Source organism: Sturnus vulgaris, chromosome 19, assembly GCF_052056855.1.
Source record: "Sturnus vulgaris isolate bStuVul1 chromosome 19, bStuVul1.hap1, whole genome shotgun sequence".
Taxonomy (NCBI): Eukaryota; Metazoa; Chordata; class Aves; order Passeriformes; family Sturnidae; genus Sturnus; species Sturnus vulgaris.
This window is the reverse complement of record NC_142261.1, coordinates 7,687,953-7,712,194: the sequence shown is the minus strand read 5'-3', so window position 1 is coordinate 7,712,194 and position 24,242 is coordinate 7,687,953. Positions and strand designations below refer to the sequence as shown.

The 24,242-nt window shown below is 49.1% G+C and overlaps 1 protein-coding gene across 4 annotated transcripts in view; it reads left to right on the top strand.

The window, feature by feature from the left end:
• The window catches only part of SEPTIN5 (septin 5), a 41,929-nt gene continuing 17,687 nt past the window's right edge, over positions 1 to 24,242 (top strand). Inside the window, exons 1-2 of one of the 4 annotated variants that reach the window (XM_014894540.2) lie at positions 36 to 131; positions 265 to 275. In XM_014894540.2, coding sequence (XP_014750026.1) covers positions 89 to 131; positions 265 to 275 — 54 coding nt within the window. In that variant the 5' untranslated portion in view covers positions 36 to 88. Of the gene's footprint in view, positions 132 to 264; positions 276 to 700; positions 790 to 20,424; positions 20,489 to 24,242 lie in introns of those variants that run through there. The other 3 variants (XM_088175937.1, XM_088175936.1, XM_088175934.1) reach the window with 3 other exon arrangements.

Sequence of the window (24,242 nt, the reverse complement as noted above, 5' to 3'; positions counted from 1 at the left end):
GGCGCGGGGCGGCCCCGCCGCTCGCACTCCCTCAGTCCCCCACCCACCCTCGCACACACGGGCACGGCTGTCGCTCCGGGGAGGCACCATGAGTACGAGCATGCGGTACAAGAGCAAGCTGGTCAACCCAGGTGAGGCGGCGGGGACGCGCGGCCGCTCCGCCCCGCGGCCCGGCGTGTCCCTCCCGCCTCACTGTCTCTCCTTTTCTCTCCCCGCTGCCGGTCCCCCCCGCGGGCATCCCGCCCTGGCCGCGCCGCCCCGCAGAGGAGAAGCAGGTAGGTGGGTTCCCTCGGGTGGTCGCGGGGATGCGGCAGCTACCTGGGCACAGCGGCGGCTTGGCTGCAGTCATCCGGGAAATAGGCGCTTTGCCTGCCGCATCCCCCCGGGTTTTGGCTTGGGTTTCTTTTTTGTCGCTGCCTTTGGGTGTGTCGAGCGGGTTCGGATGGAGAAAGGCAGCGCGGGGCTGGCAGAGGCGTTTGGGTATTGGGAGCACGTCTCGCATCCCTCTCCCCTCCGCAGCACAGATGCGCAGACACAGCCCCGGTCCTGCCGCTCCTTGGTGCTGCAGCCGATCGGCACCTCGCAGGCGGCCGCGATTTGGCTGTTAGGAAACATCTGTTTTGTTTTGCAAAGCTAATAGCTGACATGCCTTTTGAGTCCTGGAGAGAGAGGAGGAGTGATGCAATCAGATGACATCGACAGGTTTTTTTGTTGTCTGTTTGGTATTCGGAGGGATTTAGGATGTTTGAAAAGAAGAGGAATCTTCCTCTGCAGAGCTTGAATGCTTAGGTAAGGGGTTATCGGGGTCCTGTGTGTTCCTCAGCACCCATCATTGCGATATAGGGAAGTCTGTTGTAAATGGAAGAGCCTTTCTGTCTCACAAGGGTGGGGATGGAGGTGGTGGTTAACACAGCAAAGCAGTGCATGGGAAGAATCCCACCCATTCCCAGCCTGGCTTACACTTGCCTTTGGGTCCAGTCTTTCTCTGAGGCTCCAATTCTGTATGAAGCAAACACCTTGCTGGTAAGACCCTAGTACTGCACAGCCTTTTCAGGCCACAGAAAAGCAAATTAGCTTTGTAGCAGCTTGGGTATTCACCTGGCCATGGCAAGAGATGATGGTGTTTCGCTATGTAATGCAGACTTGGCACTGTGCATTTTTGTGAGCTGCTGATCGCAGTGATGAGAAGAACAAAGTAAATCCAGGGGTAATGGGATAATGGGATCACCAGATGCATTTTTCCCACAGTGCTTGAAATTTTGCTAGTTATTTGTGAATATTGCAGTAAATTCTTGTTTTATTTCTGGATGAAAGCAATCCAGAATGTGTTCTGACACTGTAGAACGTCTAGTGTAAGCTGTGAAGTGAGGAGAAGCTTTGTGACCCCCCAGAACCATGCTGTTCTTCAGTTCATGTTTTCAAATTAAGAGGGAAGCGGGTTATGTATAAGGCTCCTTTCTGTGCGTTCCCTAGGGGAAGAAGCAAGGTAGAGATCAGAGGAGTCTGTTGTAGATTATTATCATAACTCCTGAAGGCTCTTGTCACACTACATAGGCAAAAGCGGGCTGGAGTCTACCCCAAAGAGCCCGTGTGTGCAGGGCAGTGCAGCTCCTGCTGGGGCAGAGGAGATCTTTTCTCCAGTGTGGAGAGGGTGTGTGTGTGTATTCCGTGTCTTACACCGAGTGTGGAGTGGGTCTTGCATGACAGAGCACAGTTCATTATGGATTTGGGCCAGCCCTGTTAGTTGTGGATGGAAAGGGGAAACCAAGCTGTGAACACAAAGCAATCTGTTAAAATTAAAGTGAACATGCAAAAGCATAAATGATTTTTATTTAGCATTTTTTTAAGACCAGGATTTTTCTTCCTGTGCCTCTTTTTCCAATCTTCTTGCATCTGACAGCAGATAACAATTTAAAGGATCTACTAAAGTTATAGTTCTTGTCTGAATTAATTTTAAAAACAATATTATAAAAGCTATTTTTTTTGACTATTTGGGAAATGAAGTGAGCTTCTGAGAGGGCAGTACAGTAGATTGCATGTAAGTAGTGTTGCCTTTGGTAAAGTCTTAATAATATTCATGACTTACCTAGTCCATAGAATGGAACAATGTGATGTCAAAGAATGTGTATTCATCCTCCCTCACAGCATGGTCAGGGCTGATGCCTGGGTTCAGGGTACTCTGATTTGCACATTGGGCTCCTAGTTACTACCATTCATCAGGAAAAATAACGGTAGATTCCTTACCTCTCTGATTTCCAAGGAATGACCTCTTCATCATTGAAGTCAGTGGAGGTTTCATACTGGTCTCTGTGTGCAGAGCATCCAGCATTCCCAGGGGACCCTGTGGTTTAAGAGCTTGGGCTGGTGTGGAGCTCTATGGCACGTTGCCTGGTGACACCAAGCTTCTCAGTTTTATTATACCTTAGTTCAGCACCTCTTGGAGAGGGATGGTTTGTCTCCTAGCAATTTATTTACCACTGGATCACTAAGAGGGATTCTCATGGTGAAGCTGGGTAGGAAATGAAGCAATGACTAATGTCCCATGTGCAGAGAAGTAGGCCCTGTGTGGGGAAACCCAGCAATTTGTTAAGAATTTGACAGGGCAAGCACAGCAGATGGATGCTCTGCCAAAGCCAGAGGTGGGAGGAGGAAAGGTGAAACCTCCCAAGGACCTGGTTAAACTGGAGTCTCCTGGCACACTCCTCCAGAACATGTTCCTCCAGAACATGCCTCCTAGCTCGTGTTATTGGCGTGTGTGTGTGTTTGAGGTGTTACCTTGCTGTGTCTCTGAAGCTGGCTCCTGCTCATTCAGGCTCATATCTCTCATGTTCTTTGAAGTCATTGTTTCTTTTTAAATCAGGAGGATGGGAACCTCTCCTTCTCAAGCTGATCTCTCCCCACCCCATCAACTTGCAAAGTTGTTTGGGTGTGGGTGCAGAGACTATCTGGTGGATCCAGTTCTTTCAGTGGGTTTGAAATTACAGGGCTGTGCCTTTTGCATTCAGCTTAATCCTTTTTTTCTATTTGAACTTATTTTGAAGCGGTCTGCTTGTCAATAAAAATACATATATGGGGAGATGTGTATAGAGAAGATGCTGTGCAAAAGGTAGTTTGATTAGAGAAGTGGTTTCGATGCGAGTCATTGAGAACTGAATTCACTGCCTTTGTGTTTCAGTTTTTGAGAATCTGGGGTTTATGTGTTAAAAACTTACATTCAGACTCCTTTGATTTTTTCTTATTAAAAATGGAGCAGAGATTTCTATCGTTCCTGGAACAGCAGATATTGCAACAGCAGAGATATCTTCTATCTAAAATAGCAACTGTGCCAACACAGAGCATCATTTTTAAGGTCAACTTTCAACCCCAGCCTTGCTTACCAGAGAACACTGGCTGGTGGAAATCCCCCAGTTCCCTGTTAATGTGTGCTGAACTGCCTTTTCCTTTTCTCTACTGTGCTTATGGAGAAATAAGCCCAGGTGGGCTACAGGAAAGTGTATTCCGTGAAAAAAACTCTGCATAGAGCTGAGGCACCCAGGGTAGTTGTAGATACTGCCCGTAGCACTGAGGACAACTGCAGTGGAAGCAGCTGCTGATGACCAAGGACAGATGAAGAGGAGGGAAAAGTGGAGGTTCCTTGTGCCTTGGGCTGGTTGAACATGAGCTAATGTGACCCTCAATTTCTATGTAGGGAAAATTGATTAACTGGGTTTTGTGAAACATGTGATGAGAAGTATCATCAGAGTGGTAGGTTCTCTTATACAGCAACTGTACAACAAAGACCATAAGCAGAGCTTGGTCTTTACAGAATCTCCCCAAAGTCTCTGCTGGAGTAGCTTGGAGGATTTGTACCTGCACTGTTCCTATGTGGCATTGTCATCTTTCACCTAAACGTTTTTCTTACAGTAACAGTTCTTGTAGTCTTGTGACTAGAGGAACGTTCTTGCTTGTGCAGAAAAGTATGAACCTGGAAGGAGAACAGACTACCACTGACTCTTTAATTTTCTCAGAATTAAAACAATAATTTTATAACTGTGATTCTTTGAGTCATTGGGAGCAGCAGTATGGAGCTGTGTTCCCGCTCTGTCTCAATTCAGGGTGGTTGTGGTGAGGTGGCTTTTTTTTTTTCCCCCTTGGAGAAAGCAAAATTATGTTTGCAGCTGTCTAATGGGATATTTCACCACAGCTGGATAGTCTCTCACTGTGTCATAGCTTGCCTGGGTGAGGCTGTTTCTCTTTGACTCCCCACATTAATGTCTCTTCCAACCTATGTGTTTTCCAACCCTGGTCGTGCATCCTGGCTACCAAGATGCGCCTGCCAGAAAGGGAGTAGCAAATTAGTCACAGAATTTGGAGGTAAATACTGGAAACACTCTTAAAGCAGCACATCCTTGCTTGTTTTTCTGATGTCCCAGTATATCTTGGCCAGATTTAGCATAGGAGTGGAAGCTTTTGCTTCTCTGTGAAAAGACTTGTGTATTTCATTCATTTTTTTTGGCCCATTTCAAGAGACAACGTTGGTCCCTTGCCCTCTGAGCTGGGCAGAGGCTCAGTGCTCAGAGCACCGTGTTGAGAGTGGGTGGGACTGCAGCAGATCAGGAGGTGCAGCCCTGCCTGTCTTTCTGTTGTGCATCTGTCTAAACAGCCTGGCTGCAGGAGGCCCTGTGTCACAGATGGACTGTTCTGGGCTGGGAAGGGAAGTTCATCCTGGGCATGTGGACTTTTTTTTTTTCCATTCTTTGTCTGCTTGGCTACTTGGAAAAGGGCTGTAAAAAGAGGTCAGTTCATGGACTTTGTGCTGAAGCAGAACCGCTGGAGAGCTGGGCACAGATTCTGTCTCCTGCTGCTGCTGTTGTCTCTCTTTAATTATTTATGCTCCAAATGGATGAAACAGTTGTGAGTGCAGGGCAGGGGAGAGGTTCAGCCCTCTTGGTGCAAGTACCAATCTGCAGTTTATGGAAAGGAGAAGTAAGTGCTTCCTGCACAGGAATTTTGTCACTTCAATTTCCCTGCCCAGATACTTGTGCACAACTCCAAAATTCTGCTGCACTTGTGAGAGTTGTTCAGGGCTGTTCTTGTATTCCAGGCACATTAACCAAATGTCTAAGTTCAACAGATGTTAGGGGCTGATTCTTGCTGACATTAAGAATGTAGGAATAACCTTCATTTAACCCCAAGAGATGCTGGTGACACTTGTTCAGCTGCTGGGTTCTAGACTGCTGGAGCTTTGCAAAAGACAGCTTGCAATTGCAGAGGGGAAAATGTTGCTGACATTTGCACTAAAGAGAAACATAGTGCCTGGTGCTTTTTAGTCTCCAAGGTCAAGGAGTCTCTTACAACCACTTAGGCTCTCAAAAATGTTACTGGCTTCACGCTGATGCTGTTCTTCATTTGATGGCTCTAGCAATAAATGTAAGAGGCTTATGTTATGACAGTTCCCTGGAAAAGTTGAGGAAAGGCAAATCAAGAGAGAGAAACAGCTGCTGGAGTTCAGTCTTCTAGAACCCATATTGCCCAGTTTCAGTCTAAGGTGCTATTCATTGAATACCCAATGAAATGGGCATCTTGGAAATCCAGAGGAGTTTCCATCTCAGCCAGCTGTTTGGTTGCTGTGCCAGGCCAGGCTGGGTGCCTGCTGTGTATCTCTAGAGCTTTGCCAAATTAGTTTTAAATGTTTGGTCCAAGGAGTATCCCCAGCTGTTTTATAGGAGTGGTGGCTCCTGTAACCATGCTGCAGTTACTGCTCATAAGTGCTGAAACCAAGCCTGGGGAGCTCGGCTCCATCCTTAATACTTCAGGTGCTTCTTGCTGAGAGACCTCTTGGCTAAGTTGAGAGGGTTCCTCTCCCATTCCCGTTTCTCTTCCAGTTCAAGTGGTCTCTGTGTTACCTTTTTTCTTGTATATTAAAGCATGAACCGGAAGGTGCGTTCTTTGCTTACCTGTCGAGTCTTCTCTCCTGACCAGCACTGTTTGTCCCCTTCTTGCCCAAGGCACTGTCACTTTCCCTGTGACAGTGATACCAGACAGAATAATGCTCTATTCATAAAAGAAACATGTGACACCTTTAATATGTGTGTGACTTAGGATGTATGTGAAGTGTATGCAAGTTGTTTCATAGCATACTGGAATAATTCCCATAAGGGCTGGATTTTGTGTGTGTGCATGTCTACAGTGTGGTTAGCCTTGAAGCACAGGAAAAAATGTTTGTCTGCTGTTACACATTCCTTTTCTCCCAGAGATTTGTCCCTGGAGCTGTGAAGAGGTTTGCAGTCATCTTGTTCCCACAAAAGTGTTCAGGAGCTGGATTTGTGTGTGGTGTTGGGATGAGATGCCAGAACATATGCTCCTCATCAGGATGTATGTGTGCTGCTGTTCATCCATGACTTGGCTTTCCAGAAACACTGTTCAGCATGAGCAGTGGAAGGCAGCACTGCATGCTGAGAGGGAAGATTTGGATGTACAGTGCTGACCATAGGGGCTGGGCTGCAGGAAGTGGAACAGATCTGTTGCTTCTAACTTAAGTAAGAGCTGTCTTTGTTTTAGGACTGAATGGGGTGATAGTCTTAATTTCTTGTTTTTTGTATTTCCAGTGCATTAATTGAAATCTATTACCTGCTAAACATTCAGCTCTAAACTGCCATCCCTTCCCTCAGTCCTCGCTCCCTGCCCTCCAGGCTGATACTCAGCAGCATCACAGTAGCCAAGTGCTGGGGGTGGCTGGAAGGGAGAGTGTGCAGAGAAGATGTTGGGACTGTTTTGCTAATGAGCTTGGCTAAGTGTTGGCCAAGAGCTGAAGAGGAAGTGAAACCCTGCACAAGCATCTGCAGGGGTATAACGCCAAGAGGGGGAGGAGGATTGTTTAGTTTCTGGCTTGAGTACAACTGTCCACTCCTGAAGTCAAAAGAAATAAAAAGTTGAGGCTGAAGTTGTGTTTTGGAAGAGGGATGTAGCTGTGCTGGGCAGGGCAGGACAGTGCAGGGATGCTCAGGATGGCAGAGACCTCTCTGGATTCAGCTGTGGAGCCCTCAGCCTGCCCCAGGCTGGTGCCGTGCCATGGCAGCCAGGGCCAAGGGAGGCTCAAGGTTAACGCTTGGAAATGTAGCACTGGAGGATCTGGGGCTGTGGTTCCTGCAGGCCTGGGGCTCTGTGGGCTGTGAGCCAGTGTAGTTGTAAGTCAGTCAGAGGTGGAAAGCTCTTACTAGAAGTTAACTCCAGTTTTTCTCTCAGCTCTTAAATCTGGGCTGTGTCTGTGCACAGTGGCAGGGGCTGGTGGCAGCGACAGCCGTGCTCGCCCTGCCCTGACTCCTGCTGGGGAGAGAGGGGCCCTGCCTGTGCTGTGTGACCACTCGGTGCCAAGGACAGGGAGACCTGAGCTTTGTGCACCTCAGCCCTTTGCTCTTCCAGGGATCTTTGGGAGTGCCCTGTTTGTCTTAGAGCTTGTTCTCCAGTGTGTCCGGGGTGTGTGTATGGAGCTGGGATGGCCCGTCTCTGCCTGACCCCACCCGAGGCAGTTGGTGCCGTTCTCCCAGAATGACTCCTGGCAGGGGAACTGGGAGCTGAGTGCAGGCTGAGCAAATAAACCACGGGATCATGAGTGCGAGCTCCTGGAGACTGGCCATGAGGAGTGAGCCCGTCCCACTGACCTCTGGACGTTCTCAGTGCAGAAGCAAGGGAGGGGAAAGAGATCCACTCAGCTTGTGAGAAAAGAGACTCCAAGGGCTTAACATCTTCCTGCTGATTTCTGTGAGGCAAAGCCCATGGCAGTACAGACGTGGCTCCAGTGATTACATTTCATTTTTCCTTGCAGACCCCTGGTGCATGAAGCTGTGTGAATGCACATGAGAGCACAAGCCAGGCTTTTTACTGATATAGTTTGTATTGCAATTATTTTTAAGGTTACTTCCCAGGCAAGTGACTTTGCTTGCAGCTTTTTGTAATATCTCCTTGCTGTTTCCTCAGTGTGGGAACTATTTTAATCCTTCCTGACGCACTGAGCTCATTCTTGCTGTGATATGTACACACATGTAGTCTCTTTAGATCCTGCAGTCTTACATCTACTTTTATTTTCAAATAAATTGCATACTATATTAATTATATATTCAGGAGAAATGTGAATCACAAAGGCGTCTGCCTGCCCTATACACAGTCCCCTTGGCTGTGCTTGCTGTTTGGTTTAAAGCTCTCCTGAGCCTCTGCAAGTGATATGAAGTCCTAGAAATGTGGGTAGGCAATACTGGAAATGCCTGTCTGGACCAATAGTAATTTCCCTCTGCCCAAGGCGTGGTGTAAAAAATGTCAGAGAAATTTATGGCTTTTAAGATCCAATAGATTCTCAGAGGTTCCTGCTGCTTAGGGAGTCTGGTGCCAGCTGGAATCAGTCAGTAACGGAAGGAGCATCAGAGCCTTGAGAAGCTGGTATTTGCCCTGTTTTGAAGGCAGTGGGCTGAATCAAGGCAGCAGGGGTTAATTCAAAGATGCAGCTGGTCTGCAGCAAAGCCTTGCCATGATTACACAGGGCCAAGATGAGCAGGAATGTGTCATTGGGACAGTGAGAGATGCTGTCAGGGATGATCTCTTGTCTCCCAGCGGTTGTTCTTGCAGTCCTGACTCTCAGACATGGTTTCTGTGATGCAGCTGGAGCAGTGCACTGGAGCTATAGCAAGCAGGAAGGAAACTGCTTGTGTCTTATCCCAAGGTTTATACCTGTGCTGTTCAGCTGCTTTAAAGAGCTCCCCTTCCCTTGGCAGCATGTGTATTTATGAGGGAAATGTGTATTGGGGATGACAATCATTTAGCAGAACCTGGTGCTTTTACTGAGCAGTTAATGCTGGCACCTACTTGGGAAGCACTCCAGGTTCACTGAGCTCTAGTCTGCCAACAGCCCTGGGGCTGACACTTCAGAGGCTCAGAGCAGCCCACAGAGGTCAGTGAGTTAGAGACCTGTTAGCTGCATATGCCCCAGCAGTGCCACATGGACCTGTTTGGGACCCTGGTACCATCACTGTGCAGCAGGTGTGTGTCCTCTTGTCCCCTGGATAAGCCTCATCTGTCCTGCCCTGCCATGCCTTGGCTCACACCAGCTTCACAGCATTGGATCTCACAGCAATTTGAGTAAACCAGAAGCAACTGGATGGAGCCCAGCGTTCCTGTTCCTCAGTGCCTGCTCTGTTCTGCTGCCAGTCCCCAAATGGACTTGCATGCCATCTCAGAGCTGTGGGATGGCATTATTTGCAGCAGCTCTCATTAAAGTCAGTGAAAGCCTTTCTGTTTGAGGTGGTAGGGCTGGTCCTTAGCAGCTGCTCAGATGTTCCAGCCAGTGCCAGGCGTTTTGCTGCCTCCTTTGAATGCCCAGTGTCATCTGAACTTCTCCCTGTTCCTCCCATGGTCACACTGTCATGGACAGGTGTCAGGCAATAGCAGAATTGTTCTCTTGGTAAACAAGTGATGGTGTTATTGGAGCTTCCCCTCATGTGGCAGCAGTGCAGTGTGTGCATGGGGTTGCTAATGAGGGATATCATGGGGCTTGTTAGTCTGAAAGCTTAATGAGCCATCTTCTGGTTCTTTGTGAAGTGTGTGGATGCTTCTTCCCATCAGCTGCTCCTGTGCTGCATCTTGCACTTGGGTGTGCTTGGTACTGAAGTATGTTCCTGTGAGTTAGATCTCACACACATATTGGGCATTTTGGAGGTCTCAGATCCCATTTATCATGGCATTAATGGCAGTGGACATCCAGGAAATGTCTGGGTGAGACCACTGCTCTCGTTTCCTCAGACACCCTGTGTGTATGCTCGAGGGCTGAGCTTCCTTGTGGATCCAGTGAATCCATGTGTACTGGCTACCTAGAGTTTGTCCCTTAGCTGATTAGGGATTTTCCTTCATGACAAATAACTATTTTTTCATTATTTTTCAAAGAATAAAATAATTAGGGCATCCACCTACCTCTTGGCTGGCATCCTGCAGTAATAGGCCAGCATGTGTTTTCTTTAGAAGAGGAAGCAGGTCTTACTTTGTGTTTTCAAGGCAATGGTTTATAAATGAGCCTGAAAAGCCTGCAAGGGGCAGTGGGATGAGAACTCACACAGAGAATAAATCTGAGAAAATAAATGCCAGAAAATACATCCCAAGAGATCACTGTTTGGCCTGGCAAGTCAGAGTCCAGGCTAGAAGCCCAAGAGAACCCCTCCTCATTTTCATGTGACAACGGTTCCGGGCTTTGCTTGAAGATAGTTATCTTTGGATTCCTAAAACATATTAAGGTTTGACTTCACACTGTGCTGCACATCCTAAGAGCTATTTATGGGAATCTAATTTGATTTTGCACACAGTTCTTGTTAAAGGGCTGCAAGTGACAAATTACTCTTGAGCTGACATTGAATGGGGGTGCTGGCTGTCTGCTAACCCATTGACTGAGCAGAGCATTCCCCACCCTGCCTCCCTCCTCTGCCTTACCTACATGGCTGTTTCCATTTCCTTTGGGTTGCCTTGTAGGAAAACACAGTCTAGCAAATGCAATTTTTTCCACTCCATTGCTTCCAAGTTCTTTCTAACATTGCATGTTGCTGCCCCTTGTGTGTCCAACAGCCACAGCATTTACAGTCAAATGACTTTCTGTCTTCTCTAATATCTTTTTAATCTGGTTTCATTCTGAGTTCTAGAAATCCAGTGTAATCATTTCAAAGGTGACATCTTCATGAACTCTGCTATTCCATGCCTGCCATGTTAGCATCTCTCATCTTACATCTCATGTACTTCATAATTTTTGTTATTTTCAAATGAGCCCAGAAAGAAATTTATGAAATCAGCAATACCACAGAAAAGTTCTCAGGAGAGAGGATTCCACAATTATCTGTTCTTTACAATCAGGACTGTATTAGTGAGTTGCTGATAACGTTTTTTCTGCAGGGCAAGTAGAGAGTATATTGATAACTCTGAGTGCATAAACTTTCCAGTGGAAATTAAGACTGAAATAACAGTGAAGACCAGTTCATAGTGATATTATCAGCAAAGAACAGATGTTATGGAGAACCTTGTTTGTTCAGTGACTGGACTGTGGCCCTGATGCAAGGACAGTTTTTCAGGGAAGAAATTGTTATCTTAAGGTGGAAAGGATTTTAGGAGGTGTAGAGAACACACTTTTGAATGTCTGTCTTTTAATAAACCTCTGCAAGATGTATGGCTTTAGTGTCTGTCTCCTGCAGTCCAGTTGGGTGATAAGGTTTGTTCCTAAGGCTGTAATTTTTGATGAGGAGAGACACAAAATGGCTCTTGAATTCAGTAGAAAATATCATCCCTGAGACCTTGTCAGGACAGTACTCGCATTCCTCATCTGTCCTGGTCAAATTGGGTTGCCTGATCTGGCTGCATTATTTTATACTGAATATGAATAGTGAGATTTGCCAAAATTGCAGAGTTGGGTTGTAAACCTAGTGCCTTTTTTTTTTTTTTTTTTTTTTTGTAAGATCATAGCAGCTCTGATCTTCTTGTTCCAGTATGAAGCTCAGTGGGGCCTTGTGACACGATGGCAGTTATTGAGTGTTTGCCTGGCAGTGATGTCTGTGGAGCCTCTCCTGGCCACAGCCTTGCAGTTTCTCACTGTGCCAGTCCAGGACTGTGGGCTGTTCCTGCCACAAATGAAGTGATCCTGCTTGCAGTGCCTCTGAAATTGTCGGCACATTCTGGATTAACCAAGGAGCTGACACATTCCTCTGGTCTGGGTCGGTGGTGTGGAGATGAAAGGCAATAGGCTGAAACTTGAGCTTTTCCACAAAGGCCATTGTACAATGTAGTTATTTAAAAGGCAAATTTTTTTAGGCAATTTGCAATAATAGGAACCAAGGGCCAGCCTTCTTTTAATACAGATGAAAGTGCCTAACTCCTTTGAAACTGAGGAGCTCGTTACATCCTATATTTTTATAAACTTGGCTCTGGTGAGCAGCCTTGTCACGGCTTTCTCCCCACCATCCCTCTCTGATCTAAGCTGCTGTGTAGCAAGAGCTCTCACCATCTCCCATGAGGAGCCTGCTGCTGCCTCGGCATTTACACACCTGGTGCCAGGCTTACAGTTGCCTTTCATGTGCTGTGGTCCATGGATTAGGTCCAGGAAAAGGGTTGCTGAAGGAAAATAACTGAAAATACTGAAAGAGGTACGTTCCAGGCTGCTCTGAATGGCTCTTTCATCTTTGCCTCAAAAAAATCAGTGAGAGTTGTAGCTCTGTGAAAGGATCATGGCTGTGCTCAGGCGTTTCAGACCCATTTAACATTTTGGTTTCTGTATTGGAACTGAAACTTTTACAGTGCTGCTTCTATTTTAGGGATCTATTCAGCAGAGATGTTCCATTGCAGATTAATCTCATAAGCTCATCCCACCTTCTTTTGAAAATTGTCCTCTTTATTTTCCTTCAGACTTCCCCTTAGACCCCTCCTGTTCTCCCTGGCAGGAGCTGGCTAGTGGAGAGTCACTGCTTATCACGGTGACTGTGCTGCTTTCTGACTGCTCTGTGTGCTGGCAGTTGTCTTGTGTGCTGAGCACAGGCCCTCTGTGAATGGGTCAGCTCTGTGCTCCAGCTCAGCGCCCTGACATAGGGCTGTGCTCCCTGGGAGCGTGGAGCTGACTGCAGTCCTCTCTCTGGGTGACAAATCCAGGGCTGAGGAGCCAGGCAGAGCATTGCCCTGAGGCCTTATGCTCCCACATGCCTGTCTCTGCTTCACCCACACTCATCACAACATGGAAAACTCACACAGGCTTTGCTCTTGCAGATCTTTTCTTATCTTTTGCAGCGTTGCTATCATTTGCAGGGGACAGAGAACATGGCTTGGAGATCTCCAGGGTGTCTGGGTGCAGGGTGAAGAGCATGACCCTTCTTTGGAGCTCTCCAGCACTGGATCCTTAAGGGGTCTGCAGAGAGCACTGTCCCAGCCAGGGCAGGGGTGGGTGTTTGCAGTGAAGTTCTCTATACTCAGACGTGGTGGAACTGAAGGCCAGGATATAATAGTTCTGTCTAGAGGCATTCCTATCTGGAGGCCATGTTTTTAGGGATATGCAGCGTACTTTGATGAAGGAGTGACTCTGCTCCCCTGTGAGTCAATCACACCACAACTAAAGCTTCCCAGAGGCACTTGAACCTCAGGATTCCCCTTAGCCCAAATGTTCAACTTCAGACCTGTTCCTTCCATGTAGTGGCTGGTGTTTCTCAGGGCAGTGGGTGTGAAGCCTGCCCTGCTCTGCTCGTTGCTGTTGGGGCTCTCGCAGTGGGAAGCAGGCACTGCTGTGTAGAAGCTCTGTGGTTCCTCATCTCCCCAGCAAGGCAGCCTGTCTGTTAGACAATCACTTCCCCACTAGGTCCTCACTGTGTTGATGACTTCTGCTGGCATCTTACTGAGTTACAGGTGTGAAGCCAGAACTGGCAGAAAGAAGCTGGTGGGAATGCAGCCAGGTGGGAACAACCTGCTGCTTCATCTGCTGAAACCTGTTTGTCCTGCAGGTATTTATTCCTAGTCTGTGCTGAAGAGGAGCTACCTGAACAGCCCAGGTCCGTGCCTGATGCCAGGGATTGAGAGAGATTCCTTTCTCTGGTGCCCACTGCTTATAGAAGGGCTGAAGCCTCCAAGGAAGGAAGAAAGGTCTCACTTTCATTGCAGTTTTGACCGATTGTTGTCCGGGGGTGGCCTCTGGAAAGAGGCTGAGGAGCAAAGTGGTCTCTGGGAGATGCAGTCGTGTTGTACTTGTGCTGTTCAGCCCCAAGGTTGTTGTGTCACAGAGGATTGGCAGCACACACGACCCATCTGCTTGAACGAAGTCAAAAATTATGCAGTGTGTGATGCATAGCTGCACTCGAGCATGCTCTGCCCCTTGTTCCCCTGTCCACTGCATTTGCAATAGCTCATATCACCCTGTGGGGTCATGCCCAGTGGCTGCTGTGTCACCAGTGAGGCCAAGGCCGTGTGCATGTGTGAGCTGGGTTGGTTTGCAAACAGGGTATGGATCACAGCAGCTATATTTGCTGACAAAATGGCCCCATCCATGGCTGCCTTTGCAGTGAGTCTGGGAATTCTGGAAGAGACCCACAAAACCTGGGTGCCTTCCTGTGTTGAACAAAGTCTGGGGTGAGGGGAAAACCCCATGAGTGTGTAGGAGTATGCATGTATGACAGTGATGTGTGGTGGCTGTTACTGCCTGAGGCTTCTGGCTACTGCAGTCGGGTAGGAGCTTCCAACAATGAGACACTGATTCATCTGTGGTCAATATGTTTTTAGAAGAATGCCACTGAACTGTCAGTCTGGTTTCTCTTGGCTAAGTGTGACCACTGCAAGGCTCTTTTCCTTAGGACTCCCCCATGCTGGTGACCTTAATTTTCATTTTCTTTTCTCAATGTGGTTCCTCAGGCATTTGTGCTGTCTGATCCAGGTGGGAGAATCCTGTTGCCACCTTGGCCAGTGTGGCCACTTGTACAGTGGAAAATGGGGCTGTGCTGGAGAAACCACAGGGTTGTGGTGCTGGTGCTCAGTGCTGCCTTGCCAGACAAACCATTTCCAACCCTGTGTGTGTGGGGAGATAGAGCTGGGCTGCTGCAGTTGGAGGTCAGCAGTTGGAGCTGGCACAAGGCAGAGCAGTGTGGCTGAGCTCATCTGACAACACTAAACTGTGATTCTTCCCCACTGCTCTGCATGGGTTTGGATTTGGGGGTCAAGTGTACTCCCTTGCAGCTTGTGCCATACTCTGCTGCTAATTGAAAGCAGTTTCTGCCAGGTTTGTTCTTGCAGGGGAAGGAGGGAGGGTGGAGGGTTTGGATGGCAGTCGACTGGGAGGCAGAGATAAATTAAGTGTTGAGCTCTTAATGGGGAACATGCTCCATTGGTTTGGGCTTCCCTCCCCACCCATCCCACTCTTTTTAATCTGTGGCACAGTCTTGGGAGCAGTTTGAGAACGGAAGTGATTTCAGACTGGAGGTGACCTCATCTGTCTCCAGCTCTGAGGTGGAGCAGTGTTTGGAGGCCCAGCCAGAGCTCTTTGGATGATGCAGGAGAGGGGCTGAGGCTGCAGAAGAGCCCTGTGCCTCCTGCCCAGTGGTGTACAGCTGTGCCAGGGGGTGGGAAGTGGGTTATGGCTGGGGGGGGTTTTATCTTTTTGTTCTCATCTTTCTACATGCTAGAGCAGGGGGAAGTAGGAAGGAGAAGCAGAGTCTGTAAAACACAGCTGGACATGTCACATATCAGAGCAGTTAGTTCCTGATTAAAGGTCCAGCCCTGTCCTGCAGGGTGCTGAGTTGTGCCCAACAGGAAAACACACTAAGTGTGATCATGTGCTGTGTGGAAAGGTGCTGGAGGTATGGATAGAAGAGTCCCTACTGGGTTCTTTGAATCTGAGGACCCTGTGAATCAACAGAAAAGGGGATCAGAGCCCTCCTGGAGGCTTTGCTTTTTAGGACCCAAGGTGTCAGTGATAAATCTGGGTGATCTGAGGATCTGGAGCATGGGGTGGGAGCCAGCTGGGGTATCAGCTGCAGGTCCAGATAGTGATGAGGAGCACATGAGACCACAGATGCTACTTGCAGAAACTATCAGATAATTCTGCTTCCTGACATGGCAAAGGGCCCTTCCTCCTGTCTTGATGTCTGCTATTTTGAGGTGGCCAAGATTTTCTGTTGCACAGCTGGAGCCTGGAGTCCTTGGACTCTGCTGGTGTCCAGGAAGCCCAGCTCTATCCTGGATTCTAGAGCTGGTCTGCCAGGTGCAGCTCTGGACTTCAGTAAATGTCCATGTTTTTCAGTAAGGACAGCTTCCAAGTGCTGTCTCACAAGCTGTGTGGGGGTGTCCAGCCACTTCCCCTTAAGCTTAGTTGTCTTCTGGCTCCAGCTCAAGCTGAAGAGATGCTGGGCTGTGGTAGGCTATGGCTGGGAAAAGAAAAGCAGACTTTTCTCATGTCTCTGTGGCTGTGTGGCTGCAGAAATTCCCTGTAGCTGGTTAGGCAGTATTGGAGGGGAATAAATTGACTGGAAGAATTTGCTTTTCTCTTGGTCTTGTCCCAGGTGGCACAAAGACTCTTGCTTGGATATAAATTACCCTCCCACTACTGCTAAATAGGGAAAGTTTAACTATTCGTGGGATCTAGCAAGAGACTTTTTCCAGCCCTCCTGCCCCTCTTCCCTGTTGCACTGGGAGCAAGGACTGGAAATGGATCCTGTTGTGACCATGTCACAGTGAGGACAAGAGTTTGCAGACTTTCCTCCTTCTTGCCTCAGAATTACCTCCATGCCTGTACATGATGAAACAATCTCAAAGTGCCTGGACAAACAGGTATTTTGTGTCAAAAATGTCCCTTTTTCTACCTCTGCTCAGCATCCCACAGCTGTGCCTATGACACTGAAGTGCAGTGACAGGCACTGGCTGATTTACAGAGGAGCTCTGCCATGTCTTTGAGAAGGAGTTTGGGTCAGTGGTGACGGATGCATGGTGCCAGTGCTGGCTGCCTGGCAGGGCTCAGGACCTTGGCAGCCCCTGCATCTGCAGCCTCTGTGTGTGAGCCCCAGCAGCATCCCAGAAAGGGACCATTATCCCCAAGCCTTGCCTGTTGCTGAAGTCAGGAGGGCACAATAAAGATGTGTGGCAGCCCAGAGCGGGCTCGTGTGTCGGGAACAAAAGAAGCTTTGTACCAGACGCTGCCTCTGGTGGGAGGTTTGTCAGCTCTGGAGCTGGGATGGTAACTCAGGGCTCTGTGCCCAGCCCTGCTGTGCTGCTCAGGGCCTCCCCTGATTCAGGGCAGGGTCTCTGGTTCTTCCTTCACTGGGGGAGGTCTTGGCAGCAGATCCTGCTTGCCTGAGCACAGCTTTGCCCGATGGGCTGGGAACTGCAGGAGGCAGGGCTCCCCTGGTCTCTCAGGTTCAGCAGCCCTGTGCACTGTGGCCTGAAGCTGTGTGTGCTCTCTGCAATGTCTTAAGTCCCTGGGAGCAGCCTCAGGGTGACAGGGACAGGGCTGTAATGGACCAGGATGGCAATGTCACTTCATCTGGAGGTTTAAGGAGAAATGTCTCCTGGGAAGATTTCAGCAGAGCAGGGCTGAGTGGAGAGGTGAGGGAAGCTCCTGTGCTCGGGCTGTTACACCAGACACATGAGCTTTAGGAGGAGACACTTTAGAGACAGCTGTTTTCCAGCTATTGAGAATGGACCTGAGGTCTGGCTGCTCTCCTAGCTCTCATTGCAGCATCAGTGCCATGTTGTTGTGGGGCTGAGCATGGTGGTGCCTGCCAAGTGATCCAGAATTACCCTCTCCAGAGGGTGTGGTTGAAGGTGAGATAATCAAAAACACAATTGGGCAGAGAAGCTGTGATGGAATTGTGGCAGTAAGACAAGATCATGTTGGGAAGGAACCTTCCATGACTCTGTCTATGATGCTTTAAGATTTTGGTTTTGTGGAAATTTTGTCCAGCCAGTTGCTGTTACTGCAGTATCACAAGTTGTTACTGTTGCTGTGTTTTGTTCATGCTGTGTCCTGATATTCCATCCTTTCTCACCTAAGAGCAATGTTCTCCAGGAACACTCAGTTCTGCTCTCTCCAGTCAAGACCAGGAAGATTTTATTGTGAAGGAAAGAGAACTTAGTATATGTTCTGCTGCTCTCTGCTGTTGTTGTTAGTCCACCACAGGCACCAGATCTTCCAAACAGAAGGAATCTCTGAAGGGAATTGCAGGGCCCATGGCCAGGCTGAGAGGAGCCTCATGTCTCTTCTGGCTCTGAAAAAATGTGTGCTCAGAGAGGAAGCAGCAAACACAGGAAAAGGGTAGTTGCTGAACACAAACTGCCAAGAATTAAGCAATCTGCTTTATACTCTGAAACCTCCTGTTGAGCAAGAAGACTACTTTCCCTCCCAAGCAGGTGTGACTGGTAAAGCAAGGTGGCAAAGTCCTCCCAAAGTTCATCTGCCAGACAGGAACAATACTTCTATAGCCCTCCCCACATCGGGTGTCCCCAGTTTTTATCCCTTTACTCTTGCTACCTTTCTTGGAAGCTGCCTAGACTCTTCCATTGTACCAGCTGCCATTTTCATCTCCATTCTGTACTCTTGTGCTGCACAGACACCACTGGCACATTTTGCTCTTTTGTGAGGCAGCTGGGTACATGGCTGGCAGCGTGTACATGAAAATGAATGTATGGAAAAAGTCTGGGTAAAGATTTCTTTGCATAACGTGATTTTTGCTGGACCCTGATACAGAAAGAAACAATTTAGGAATCCTGGCTTATCAGTGGCAGATTCCTTTTGACTTCGAGAGGGCCAGCCAAGAGATGTGGGAACAGCTTTATCAACCCCTCCTGTGCTGTGGTGCCTTGCAGAGCAGTAATTTGGTGTAGTTGCACTTGGGAGCAAGTCCTCTGTGCCTTCAAGGAAGTGGCCTGTAGGTGATTAATGATGGAGCCTGGTCACAAAATCAAAGGGGGAGGGCTGCAGTGCCTCCCAGGTTCATTTTGCAGAAGGGAGGTATTAGGTCACTGAGGAGGGTGAATTCAGCCTCTTGTCCCAGCTGGCTGGCTGTTCACTCCCCGTGTGCTCAGGAGAGCAAACTCTCTCTAGAGTCCTTTGCTGTGAAGCTGTTCCTGTGAGCCAGCACATAAATGGAAACAGATGGCTCCATCTCAGCAGTTAGTAGGAATCTCTCTCTGCTACAAAACTGCTAATGACGTCTGGGGCTGGACTGAAGCAGACGAGGCTGCTGTGCTGGTGGGCTGTGCTGGGCTCCTGGCTCTCTGCTGGGGTGCCTGTTACTACCCCTCTGGCACAAGAGCACCGAGATTGCTGAGCTGGTCCCCCAGCCTGGCAAACTGTGCAGCAGCCTCAGGCACGATGTCCATCTGGGTACTGCAGAACCACCAGGACCTTACTGTGGGTTCCAGACCTTGCAATTCACACCTTGCAATTCAGACCTTGTAATTATGGAAGGAGATGGGGAGCCCTCTAGTATCTGACACAATCCCTGCTGAGGCTCTGAGCCAGATACTTCATCTAAGGTTCTTGGTCTGTTTCACTACAAACTCAGACTAACTAGTCTTATTTTTGCCATACTGGTCAACATCTCCCTGATAAGGAGAAGCAACACTCAGCAGTCACTGACTATTACTCTTAAGCTTGGAAGAAACTTCATTTAAATTCCCTTTGACAGCACAGTTTGATTTAGATGTTCAGTGACTTGAAGTTTTCTCCCATCATCACATAAAACGTGAATCTCTAGTCACACTGCAGGGCAAAGGAAAGTGGTGAGTTGTGCAGCAAAGGTGTAACCAGGCTTGGTGTTTGCTGGAGCAAGTAGGTGATGGAGAAGGGGAGAGAAAGGTGTTGGCAAGCATTTCTGGATTCTGTTTTTGATTATTCTGACAGCTGACCCCAGGCACAGCCTCAATGTCTGCAGTGGCGGGGTACAAGGAGCCGATGGAAATGCTGGATGGCTGCACAACCACAGGCAAATGGGGAACAATCCTGGTCCCCAGCTGCCTTGCTGCCCTTACCTTCTCCTCTTCATTCATGCAGCAAACTGCCAGGCTCTGTATCTGCCTGGGTGGTCCCACAGCTGTGCCAGTGGCCCTCGATACAGCTGTGCTGGGCACCTCCTCGTGCAGCCGGGGCTGTGGTGCCCTTTGGGAACAGCGCCTTGCTGCCACCGTGATCCAGCGTGGCCCAGTGTGTGCCAGGCCCTGGGAAGCCTGGCCAGGCTGCAAATGATGCAAGAGGTGCTGGCTGTTCCATGGCTGCAGTGTCTCAGCCTTGTGGCCTGCCAGCCTGGCACAGCTGGGCAACACTCCATCCAGCTCTTGACGGGCAGCCAGCAGTGGGCTGGCGTGGATCACAGGGGAGTCGGCTGCAAGCTCCTGGAGTTTTCTGAAAGGCATTTCAAAGCCCCTTGCTTGGAGCAGGCAGCAGTTTGGTTTTTGCAGCCAGGTGTAGAATAGAAGCTACCAAGCCCAGGCAGGGATGTGGAGCTGCTGGAAGTCTCAATGGTTTGCCCTGGAGGGCTGTAAGCACTGTGCTCTGCGGGGATTCAGGACATTGCCCATGGAGAGCACAGTATGTCACAGGGTACAAGGGGATAGAATTGACAGATTGTCTCTGAAAGCTTCAGTCTATAAATCTCCTGTGAGGGGGAAGCTGTGGGAAAGTTGTGGATCCCAGCAGGACAAGTCCTCTCTGTAAGATGGAACTGATGTGTCTGTGCATCTCTGCATGTCCTGGGGATGCTTGTGCAACCATCAGGGCTTCAGGTATCAGTACTGCTTCCCAGAAAGCCACTACTTAGTGGTAGGGGAGGACAGACAATCTTGTATGCTCAGTGAGGATCTCTTTGGATACTTCATCTGAGCACACAATCCTCTCCTTCTCTGGGAGCTCTGAGATACAGCTCTGTGTTAAATTACCCCAATTTCATCATTGCTCAATCTCTTCCTCAGGTTTCCTGCAGGAGGGTGTTATGATCTTTTTCTGAGAGCATCTCACACCATGGCTGAGAATCAGGTACGCTTCTTTAGGTCCTGCCCAAAAGGAGTGTTTGGCACCACTGCTCATAAATGGAGGTGTGCTGCAACCCCAGTCCAGCTGATTGGGTATTCTTGCTGATTAGCTAATTGCTTCCAATTGCCAACAACATCACACTCATTGAATTCACACTATGATTTCCTGGGGAAAAGGGGCAGGGTGCAGCTATGGGAGGGACGCCTGTGTTTGCCAGGCTGAAAAGGACAAATGCTACTGCAATGAAGCACTCAAATCATCATGCAGTTTATTCTGCTGTTCATATTGAACCAAGAACAACATCCTGCGGAGGAAGGGAGCAGAATTTCCCTCTGACTAATGCTGCTGGATTGTGCAGGGCTGCGGGGGAACTGCCAGCCAGAGGAAACCATCAGGAGGACAAAGGAAATGGAAAGGGAATCTAATTATCCATCTGCAAAGACAGATGCTAGTCCCGACATAGGGCCTAGCCCTGGGCAGACTGATGTGGGCAGTGACGTTTGCACAGACTGGTTTTCTGGTGGGGCTGGGAAATGGGCTCCTGAGGGTCTCCTCTGGGATAGCAGATGGTCCAGCACACATCACAGTGAGCCAGGGGAGACTGGAAGGCACACAGCTGCGTCCCCCAGGAACACTGGCCCATGCTGGGCTCCAATGGACAGCGCTTCACAGCCAGGTACAGCTGTGTTATGTGGAGCACAGGCAGAGCTGTGCTGGTGAAAGGGAGGAGGGTGAGTGCATGGCTCCCTCTTAGCAGGCTCATCTCCATCCAGTGGGCTGGGGCCACAAGCCCAGGGATAAGGGTGGGAAGGAAAGTGAAGGTCCCTGTTTGCCTCTGCTATCTCAAGGTGCACAAGGACTCTGTTTCATGTTACTGAGTGTGCAGATACAGCTGACAGCAGGGAGGGAGGGTGTGTGGCTGGAGCCCGGGCATCTGAGTCCTTCATGGGAGACCTGCAGGAAACCCCCTAGGAAGGAGAAGGTGCCTCTACCTCCTTGTTCTGCAGAGCTTTTTGGGGTTATTGCTCACACAGTCTGAGGCCAGCTTTTCTCTCCTTGGGTGCCTCCCAGAACTGAAGGTTTCTTTAGAGAGTTGCTTTTCCCCCCTTAATTAATGGAATTTGAAACTATTTGGTGAGTTGAGTGGGCTTATTCTACTCTCTTTAGGGCATCAGCTACTCCTAAAGTTATGTTAATTGTAGCTGGAAGATAGAGGTTGGGAGTTCTCCCAAGACGTTGGCTTTCATTCTCCCAATAAGGTTTTCAGAAGCCTGCTGGGAGGATAGCGGGGTTAAGAAAGATCTCCTTGCAGACCTGGGAGTATCCCTGAGATGGGTGAACTGGCAATGAATCAGGAGAATTTCTGCTTGAGCATCTTTGTTGTCCACTGCCTTGCTCTCCATGGTCTGTGCTCAGTGTGCTGTTGGAAGGTGTGGTGGCCAGCCTGGACTGTCTTCCCCTGTGATGCCCTTGGATTAGCTCGTGCTGGACCAGGTGTAGGTGTGTCACAATGCTCAGAGGCCGTGATGAACTCTCCGGTTCAGGATTCAGCCTCTTTGGTAGACAGGCCTGATCCTGCATCCCTTACTCATGTGAGCAGTCGTCTCTATTTCAAAGGGACTACTCGGTGAGTAAGGATCGCAGGATTGGGACCACTACCTGTAACTTACACTGCACCTTCTGTAGGATCCTGTCCCCAACCTTTTTCTATTCATGTATGTTAACACGCATCAAGAACTTCCTAAACTGATATTCTTGTCATTTGGATGGAGAACCTGAGAGCTGGAAGAAGCTATGCCTTTCCATTGCAGAGGACAAATCACATTATTTTCCATCCTCTTCCACCAAACCATTCTCTGCCCAGCCAGCTTCTGTGCCCCAGAGCAACATGCACCTGTTTGTCTCCCAAACGTTGTTCCCAGGGCTAGCAGCGCTCTGTTCTGCCTCTCCCTGGTTTTCCCAGCTGTAGCTGTGAGATGAGAGGCCGGGCATCTATTTAAGCCTGATTTGTGCTGCAGAGCTGGAGGATGAATAGGAGGGAGAGATGAGCAGCAGTAGTGCCGAGACTGCCGCAGATCTTCCTGCACCACCTGGTTTCTCCTTCTGTCGTAACAGGCTAAATTTGGAAACCTCTGTCCTGTCCTAAGGAATGTGTTCGCAACCGGAGGAAGCAGCGAGGGCAGCAGGTTTGACCTGCACGTTGATTCCCGTGTGGCCTGGCCAGGGAAGCCGCCTGGGCGCTCCCTGCTCGGACACGGCCCTGGCGTGGGCCGGCTTCTCCCTCGCGCGGAACGCGCCGGTACCGCAGCGGCTCCTCCCGGGGACAGGAGCGGGCAGCGACCGAGGCGTGGCTGCAAGAGATCCGGGCAGCTCCACGTCTGCCCAGTTTGTTATATCGTGAAGATTATCCTAAATGAGGAGCTGGGTGTGAGAAGCTCTGTGAACTCGCTCCAGAGCAAGTCACGAGTTTAAACAAGCAGGAGGCAAATTACGGTCGTAGCTCCTTTTTAAGAGCTGGAAGTGGAGGCATTGCATGAGTCACACAGTGCTTCTTGGGAAGCACGAGGCACTTCAAGTGGAAGCAGAGAGCATAAATACCTTTGAAATAGAATTTGATACATTTCTGGAGGGATTATGTGACAAAGCAGCAGTGATCCTTGAGCGGAAATTAAAAGTTTGACCTGTGGGATAGGTAAAAGAAAATATGAGATCTGACTGCTGTGCAGATGGTGCTTGTGGCACTGAACATACAGGGAACTAATCCTGTGCTTTAGGATTTCTGCATTTCTTGTCTGGTATCTTGCTTTTTCCTGAGCATCATAGGATGAAGCCTGGCTAAAGCACCAGGGCTCTGATGCTCCCAGAAGCCACTTACATGGAGCCTTGCTTGCAAGTTCAAGATTAAATTATTCATCAGAGTTTAGATCAGCAAGGATTTTCCCTTGGATCAGGTCAGCAGGAGCCTCATCTGCAGCTCTGCTGGTGATGGAGCAGCAGAGTTCAGACCTTGTGATACCCATGAGATTCATCTGTCTGAAGTCAGCACTGATGTTCCTTATAGTGGGAGAGGAGGCAGCAGGAGAAGAAGGTGGTAACTGAGCCCTGGAGGTTCCCAGCTATGCACCTGCATGGAGGATATCTGCTGTTCCTCAGCCTCCATTGCCCTGGTCCAAGCTGAGAATGGGTTTGCTGCCTGCTGCTGCTCCTGTTCAGCTTGAGCAAACAGCTTCTCTGGAACTGCCCTTCCCTTCGTCCTAGAAAACAGCTAGGAAGAAAATTTCCCTTCTGTGGGGAATTCTGAAAATAGCTTAGTTACTTCAGAGGAAGAAACACAAATGCTGTTATTACGTGCCTGTGCTGACCCTGCCAAGCCATGGATATGCAGTTTCACCACTCTTCCATGCAGGCCAGGCTGGCTGGGTGCATCCCTAGAGAGACTCTGTTGCCTGGCTCTGTGCTGCTCAAAAGCATCAGTCTGGATCAGGCTGAAGATTTTCCTTTCATGGCATGCTCCTTGTTGTTCACCAAGAATGGAGCTTGAGCACTGCAGTCCCTAAGCCACAGCATCTCTGCCAGAAAACAGCTCCCCCGCAGGTGGAGGACTTCTCTGCTGTCACAGGTTGACAAAGAGCTTGATGCACCCCATGCCTGTGTTGTCCTTGCTGACTGTTTGGCAGATTGGGGCTGGGCAGTTTGGGGATGTCTGCTCTGACACTCAGAAGCCTGGATCATGCAGCCTTGCCTGGAGAGGACCTTA